Source organism: Glandiceps talaboti, chromosome 23 (genome assembly GCF_964340395.1).
Source record: "Glandiceps talaboti chromosome 23, keGlaTala1.1, whole genome shotgun sequence".
Classification (NCBI taxonomy): Eukaryota; Metazoa; Hemichordata; class Enteropneusta; family Spengelidae; genus Glandiceps; species Glandiceps talaboti.
In genome coordinates, this window is record NC_135571.1 from 8,563,759 (window position 1) to 8,572,807 (window position 9,049).

Genomic DNA, 9,049 nt, shown 5'->3' on the forward strand with positions numbered 1-9,049 from the left:
GCTGTTTACCTCTTTTCTATTGTGAGTCATCCACAGTAGTCTGCAAATGCCTCCATGAAAATAAGTATTTCGTCGCCAACTATGGAAGTATACCTCAGTAAGGAACTTTAGTCCGACCATCTTGCTTCATAACACAAACATTTACGTGTAAACATATCGATCGTGACAATCAAAGGGACCGGTCAGTTTCTTCGGCCTGGGGGGGGGGGGGGCGGTGGATTTGTAGGGGGGTCAGTCTGTTTTTGAAATTAGCAGTAGGGGGGGGTCATGCTGTTTTGAAAATTGTGGATGGGGGGTCATTGTGTTTTGGACTCATGTCGTGGAAGAAAAATAAAAATATCCGCCTGATGATCGCTGATGGAGAGTGAAACTCAAATCTGATGTGATGAAAGCGGCTAGATGTCTTTATTTACCTCTATTTCCATTGTTTTGTGTCGTTTGTTTTGTTCTGGGTGATCGGTGGGAAGGCGGCGATAACCCAGAATAAAACAAAACGACACAAAACTATGGAAATAGAGGTAAATAAAGACATGTAGCCGCTTTCACCACATCATATTTTAATCAATTTGCATGAAACTGGGAGGAACGACTTATAACATATTTATGCTTTTGATTAAGTTTATATAATAAAATAGAACATGTTCGTGACACCAGTTTTAGTCATACATAAATAGGACTACCAGAGCTATCAAACAAATTGATATTTGTAGGAAAAGAACCAACCATATAATATTGAGTGGGACATCATTACCTAAGCAGCTGCTTACATGAGACGAAAGTGATTTTAATCAGATTACTTGCTGATAGTGATGACGTGTAACATCTTTATTCGTTGCATTAAGTCTATATATATAATAGAACATGCTATTTGATGGGGAAGCCAATCGATTATCATAGCCATATTGATACTAACAGCAGTCTTGTGTCAGACCAAAATCTTTACTACGTCCGCTTTGGAGTCAGGTTAATACATTTTCAATTATTGGGAGAGGTTTTTTATTCGTCAAAATATAATATTGATAAAATTGGAATTGAAATTTGACAGCACGACGAACGTACACGTTGAGAGAGAGAGAAAGAGAGAGAGAGAGAGAGAGAGAGAGGGGGGGGGAAGGGGGACAGACAGACAGACAGACAGACAGACAGACAGACAGACAGACAGACAGACAGACAGAAACAGACAGGCAGGCAGGCAGACCGACAGGGAGAGACACAGACAGACAGAGTACATGTCCTTCGTTCCTTACATAAGACGAAACGTTGTAAACATCAGATTTAACCAGATTGCGTGTAGCCGTGAGCAACGACTTATAACAACTTTATTCTTTGGATTAAGTCTATATATATAATAGAACATGTTATTTGATGAGGTAAACAATCGATTATCACAGCTATTCATACTAACAGCAGTTAAGCCAAAATCTTCACTACGTCCGCTTTGGAGTCAGGTTACATTTTTAGTTATTGGGAGAGAGTTGTTATTCGTCAAAATATAATACTGATAAAATTGTGATTGGAATTTGACGGAGAGAGAGAGAGAGAGAGAGAGAGAGAGAGAGAGAGAGAGAGAGAGAGAGAGAGAGAGAGAGAGAGAGAGAGAGAGAGAGAGGGGGGGGAGGAAGGGAGAGAGATAGAGAGCGAGAGAGAGAGCGCGCGAGAGCGAGAGATCTAGAGCAAGCGAGAGAGAGAGAGAGAGAGAGAGAGAGAGAGAGAGAGAGAGAGAGAGAGAGAGAGAGAGAGAATGAGGGACAGACAGATATACAGGGAGCGATAGCGACACAGACAGAGAGTGAGTACAACTCCTTTGTTCCTTACATCTTGACGAAACGTTGTAAACATTTTAATCAGATTGCGTGTAGCTGTGAGTAACGACTTACAACATCTTTATTCATTGGATTAAGTCTATATATATAATATAACATGTTACTTGATGAGGAAACCAATCGATTATCACAGCCATTGATACTCTTAAAGGAGTCTTGTGTATCAGACCCAAATCTTTACTACATCCGCTTTGGGGTCAGGTTACATTTTCAATTATTGGGAGAGAGTTGTTATTCGTCAAAATATACTATTGATAGAATTTGAATTGACAGCACAGCGAACGTACACGTTGGGAGGGAGGGAGGGAGGGAGAGAGAGAGAGAGAGAGAGAGAGAGAGAGAGAGAGAGAGAGAGAGAGAGAGAGAGAGAGAGAGAGTGTGTGTGTGTGTGTGTGTGTGTACCAGAGACAGACAGACAGACAGACAGACAGACAGACAGACAGACAGACAGACAGACAGACAGACAGACAGACAGACAGATGACCACATATTGCAATATTCAATAAAGCACATTTTCTCAAATAAAATTTGTATTCCTAAAACATAGGTTTTTATTCGTTTACTTACACATTTGTATTCTTAAAATCTTTTTCTCCATGGTATTAATCAATAATTGCATTGGTCAATTTTGTTGTATTATTCATGTAACGTGACAGTCTATTCATGTATTCATTTACTATCCCCAGTTCTAGTTTAGTCCAGGTTCCAATACAATGATCGCACAGATTTGTGTGCTACCTCCTGCAGCGTTCATATAAACATGACGACTTCCTCGCGTCCCACGTGATTTTAGTTTAAACAGACTGGGGGAGTCATCCTACAAACATGAGAAGGTTGAAGCCGTTTGGTGACGACAGTATGTATGTCAATTTGTGATGGATTACTAATGATGTGCGTCATTCGTTCTTCACTCACCATGGCATGGGGTCCAAACACACTTGACACCTCTCCTTGGGACCTGAACTAGACTGGGGATAGTAAATGGAATACTTTGAGTACATAATAAGGTGCCAGACAGGACCTGAGTAGTGGTTCTAAACGGTGTATTTTATTAGTGTTCGTCAAAAATGTATTTGTAGTCGTCCAGCTTAACTTTTGTGTTCTAATTTTAATTTTCAATATTGTTAGTGATGAATTATTTATATTTTATCAATTTCTTTTCGTATTGGACAAATATTATATTTGTTTGTCATAAACTCTATATCCACATGTTACAATTCTATTTCTGTTATACAAGATAACATCCTTTGTGATGATGTACGCATTGCCTTTCACGTAAAATAGATTTGTGTTTGTAAAATTTCAATTTGTCTGTGTAAACTTCAATTCGTATTCATGAGTCATGTGCGATATACTATGATATACGTGTGAATATTGCAACACATGGTCTGTCATCATCTTAGACAATAATATTGGAGCCTTGTGCATGCTGGTCACATGTAGAATTAAAGCTGCAGGTAGCGTTACAGGAGTCCGAGTAACGTTACAGGGGTCCGAATACTATATCTGGTCCTATACTGGTAATATAGGCATAAAATTAGGTTTCTCTCCAAAGGCTGTGCTTTCTTGAAAATTCTCTGTACACTTGTTTCCATCTGATCATGAATTGTCAATTGCAACAATACATTCTGACTTTCAGGAATGGAAGATGTCAGGTGGTGTCTGGTCATTTTTTCATTTGTTCAAATGTTTATACCTTTGCTTTTCTGGGAGGTAATTTTCTGGGTTTTGGGGGTTGTTTTAAACTGTCATGTCTTTGAAAAGACTTGTGTGTCACCTTGGTCTTGGCAACGTCGTAAATCACAGCCTCTTTTACGGCACCACCCAAATTATATAATAGCTCTGGTTAACGAGAATGGGTCTTGGCTGCTAGACACATTTCATCTTTCACCCTTGAAAGTTTATGTGGTAACACACCGTCGCCGTTTGGTTGTTGCTATGGATGTGGTCTTAGTTGCTAGACACACTTACATTCAATTTCGGAATGTTCACTCACTTGACTGTCTTTCAACCTTCTCGAGTAGGTTTAACTATCTTTCACCCTTGGAAATTTATGTGAAGTCAATAAGGTACGCCGTGACGGGGGCCCCCTCACACATCGGTCAACCCCTCACACGTCTGTATCGATCTGTACCCTTCCCAGCAGGGGAAGCAGGGTTTGCAACCAGATCTGGTTGCGGCTAGTGACAGATACGTACATAATAAGAGGCATTACAATGACCATGGCCTCAAACTTTTAAGTTGATATATTTAAATTTCTCTGGCGCCGTAACCAGACAAATGCGTCATCGATATTAACATACGTTCCGCCCACATCCATGGTATTTCTTACCATGTCATGCATGTGTAAATAGCTATAATCTGTTCACTCTTGTATAGCAACATATAGTACAGAGTAATATGTCAATAAGTTCTCAGTTTGACCACAACCACCATAGACCCTCCACCCTTACGTGGAGGGTCTATGGTTTGACCATGGAAGTATGGTTATACTTCTATGGTTTGACATAGGCATTTACCAAAGTACGTTGGGACGTTGTACTAGCTACCAGCAAAATGTCTGTCGTGCACGTGGGTGCCGTAACGAAGTCTTCCCTTGAATTTGGATTAGTTTTGAAAGGTAAGCAGAGAGAATGTCTAGAGGTTTTTTGTACACATGTTTGCGATATGGTAATGGGAAATGTATGCCTAGCACCTAAAGTCACCTATTTTGTCAAAGGATATCAACCAGGCTGATTGACCCTTTACTAAACCATAGACCCTATGACTAAATCGATGACTTTAGAGACAGTCAGTTTCTCCAGCGGGGGGAGGGGTGTGTGTGGATTCTTCCATTGCGCTGACAAAAAGTCACTGACACCCCCCCCCCTCATTTAATTCTAAAACATGATGACCCAACCCCCCCCCCCACCCCTCATATATCATATTCACATGACAGGTATTATTTTATTGTTATTCAGTGTGGACTGCTTGACCGTCTTACAAATTCTTTATAAGATTCTGGGATAGGACTATCTTATAATTATTGACTACACAGGGTAAATATATTCAAAAAAGAGTTAAATAGCATATTTGACAGTGAAAGGTAGGGGGAAAGCTTGAGAAGGGAATGTGTACACCTCTCATGGGGGGGGGGGTCCTAGGGGGTCTCCCTCTAGAAGCCCTGGAGGTTTTTTTACTCTGGAAAGTCAATTTTGAGACTATTCAGACACTTTCAGGCAATACTTTGCAAGCTTTACAAAACAGCACCAACATGTAAAAAGCAACTACATAGGGTTGAAATATTGTTGAAATATAGTTTGATAGCACCTTCACAGTAAGAGGTAGGGGGAAGAGCTTGAGACTGGGATGTGTACACCTCATGTGGCAGTGGAGAGGTCCTAGGGGGTCTCCCCCTCGAAGCTCTGGAGGAATTTTTTACTCTTAAAGCCAATTTTAGGCTATTCAGACCCTTTCAAGCAATAACCTCCAAGCTTTACAAGACAGAAATAACCTCCAAGCTTTACAAGACAGGAAGTATCAGAAACTATTCTTTATATTTTACATTGGGTTGAAATATGTTCTTAAAAAGTTAAATGACATCCTTATAATAAAGGTCAGCACATCTAATGGTAGTATCATTGGTAGGGGACATTTGGAATTTAAGGCAATTTTAGACTATTTTGGCAAACATGTCACATCTTTAAAAGACAATATCATCTCGTTAGCCTAAGGTGAAAATATTTAAGAAAAGTTTAATACCATTATGACAGTAAAAAGGTTGGTGCATCTGATTGGTGGTTGAATGCACGAGTGACCTCTGGGGGTGAGGGAATCCTTGGGGTTTTCCCTCTGGCAGATCTGGAGGATTTTTTTGTTTCTATTTATGCAATTCTTAGGTTATTCATAGCCTTTAGGGTAATATTTCCAAGCTTTGAAAGCTAATGTAAATGTAAGTTCTAAATGAGTTACCCATGTCACATAAAAATGGGCCTGTAACATTGGTATAGGGGCATTAATAATATTGCATGTATAGTAAAGTCACTGGTATGTTAGGGAACTTTAGGTGGTCATACCTAGTGTATAATAGAAACTGAAATCTGATGAGATGTGGTGATTTGTAGTGTCAATAACATGTAGTGTCCAAAATAGAAAGTGTGTTAATCCCTTCTGACAAGTTCATAGTGAAGAGTAGAACAATTTAGATTAACTTCTTTTATAAACTATATATGAAGATTACCATTATGAAACCTTCAAGTTCACTTTTGCCCCAAAGTACAATATATGTGAAGCATTGATTGTGAAACAGCTAAGTACTTACATGACATGTTCTGTAACTAGAGTGATAGCTAGGTGTATATGTATATGTATATGTATATGTATATGTATATGTATATGTATATGTATATGTATATGTATAGTTATGTTTGAACTCTTACGTGAAGTAATAAAGAATTAATGTAAGAAACAGGGAGAAGAACAAATATTTACATGTACCACATTTCAGACAAGGCTATGTGCCATTGTAGAAAAGGATTTTTATCTTCCATCACAATCCAAAACACAATACCCCCCCCCCCATATCCACAATTTTCAAAACAGCATGACCCCCCCCCCCCCCCCCATGCAAATTTCAAAAACAGGGTGACCCCCCGCCAAGTCACCCCCTCCCCTCAACCCAGCCTAAGAAACTAACCGGTCACTTAGGTGCTAGGTATATATTTCCTGTAACCAGTCGGTAATATCGCAAACACATGTGAAGCAACGTATGCCAAGTCCTTGTTTGCAACTCAATAAATTGCAAAAGATTAATAAATGAGTAAAATGTTTGTTATTGTACGAACAATAACAAACTTTTTTTGACATTTTTTAGAAACGTATTGTTTCATATTGATTTCCAAAGTAGGAAGACATGATAAAATTATTTTGTGAAATAAAAATCTGAAATAAATACCAAATCCTCATCCACATGGTCACTTTGAATTAACCGATTTTCATTAGTAGCAAACACATATATGGGTTCTTCATGTAAATTTTCAAGCAGAGGAAAATTTCTTCTCTCTAGAATCCAAAATGGCTGCCAAATACTAGTATTGTGTTGACACTTTTGGAATGAAGATTGTTGATGTCCTAGGCCTGGCACTTTGTGAACCCCATGGAGAATGTCTTTTATCATTTCAAAAGTACCCCAAGCAAACTGCAAAGCTTTTAGATATTTGAATGGCTTTGAGATATTTGAATGGCTTTGAATATCAGGAAAAATGGCTACAGAGGTTTCTGTCTAGACGACGTTGATATGAAAAGGCCTGGTACTAAATACAGATATGTAACAACGACGTCAACTCTAATCATTATATCATGTTTCCATGGCAACCATGCCATCTGATATCGTGTTTCGTTGATTAATGTGCATGTCAAAGAAAATTATTGATTGGTAACAAATAAATGTCAATTATAGAAAGGAAATATACCTATATGATTACACTGAGCACCGCTACCCATAGAGATCTTGATATATTATCCTGTTAGAGTTTTGTGAGACAGGTAGCAATACATGGTTACTATGGTAACGGTGGGTAATTAGCACGCATGGTTTATGTATTCACGTGTTTTTTGTCGTGAGTTTTAACTGCACATGATGTAGATTTTTTGTATGGTAGAACCATAGATGCTCGTGAAGTTGCTGTATCATAGAGAACTGAGCGAATGAGGCCGTTGTAAACCGCTGTAAGCACAATATGCCCAGGAACCGTGCTACAAACAAACAAACAAACTATCAAGTTAACTAAGTAAACTAACTTACTATCAATTAATCAATCAATCAAATTTCTATAGCGCCGATTTCCAGAGCAATGTTCTGTTCAGTAGCGCTGAATTGTTATTAAGCACATGCTTTGGTGAACAAATAAAGTCTTCAGTTTTGTTTTCAAACAATCCAGGCTGGAGGCTTGGTGAATGTGAAGTGGCAAGAGTTCCATAGTTTGGGGGCAACATATGAGAATGACCGACCTCCATAGGTGACTTGTCTGTAATTTGTTGTTGCGATCAGATTCTTGTTTGTACAGAACATAGAGTGTATGTCAGTGTGTATGACTGGAGAAGATCACAAATAAAATAACTAATAACCAATATATGAATAAATTGACGAATATGCTTCAGGAATTGAAATATCATTTTTAAACTCATGGATAACGCTATAAACATGTATATATTGTGTATATGGGTCTGTATGTATAGTTTGGGGTCACATCCAAACACAGCGCCCTCAACGGCAATCACAATTTCAACCAGGTCTGTACTACATACGAATAAAATAGGCCTCTAATTAACATGCATAATGTCTAATTCTTGATATTTTAATCACTTTCTGTGATATATTGTTGATTGTCTGATCGAGAAAAAAACTCTCCATTTGCTGTTTTTTTCGCAGGCAATAACAGATGTTGATGACAATTACATCATCATGGAGTATCGCACTGATTAACTATGCAAGTATGCGTAGCTTATATCCCATCATACCATGCTTATATTTATACTGACATTCGTAAACCAAAAATCTGCAGTGAGTCTTTCCCATCGCTATACACACAGGAGGTCGTATCTTTTCTATGATAATGAGATATTGATAAAAACTAACTGATAAAAACATAAATAAATTAAAAACAATAAGCGGGTAATACCAGGGACGTATAAAAACAAAGGGATTACGCAAGTGAATGTGCGCGTGACCTGTTTATAAATACGTCCCTGGTAATACCACAGGATTTAGGAGCTGGCGCTGTAGCTAAATTCACCACTAGAGGGCGACATGAGAAGTTCAAATCTGGCCCTAGACATGCCAGATTAGTCTGTATTCAGACGCTGATTATACTTTGTCGTATTCCTAAAAAAAAAACTTCTGAAATATGTTTTATTTAAATACTAGTTGTGTGCACATACATAACCTATAACATACAATCTAATAGTCAGCCTGCACAATGTCATCAATGCACATACAGAACGCGCGCTACTCACTGAGGATTCAAACACATAAAATGAAATAATCTAGCATCTTGACTTCATGGAACCATATATTGATACATGTATAAGTTCACAATTTATCGAATCATATCCTTTAAAGTGAAAAGTTATAAATTTTGATCATTTTGTGAGAAATTCCATAATACGGGGTCACGCACAAATTTAAATTTTAATGCGTGTAGACCCCCCGCGAAGTTTAATAGGCTCCCGGTCCCATTGTTCTCCGC

At 38.3% G+C, this 9,049-nt stretch overlaps 1 protein-coding gene across 1 annotated transcript; it reads left to right on the plus strand.

Annotated features, from left to right (window-relative positions):
- Nucleotides 1–1,672: 1,672 nt before the first annotated feature.
- LOC144452686 (uncharacterized) lies at nt 1,673–8,286 on the plus strand (the record flags this gene model as incomplete). Its single annotated transcript, XM_078143830.1, has 3 exons — nt 1,673–1,735; nt 2,152–2,199; nt 8,233–8,286. Coding segments are annotated over 3 exons (165 nt in total), but the record flags the coding sequence as incomplete, so codon positions are not given.
- Between the last annotated feature and the right edge of the window lie 763 nt (nt 8,287–9,049).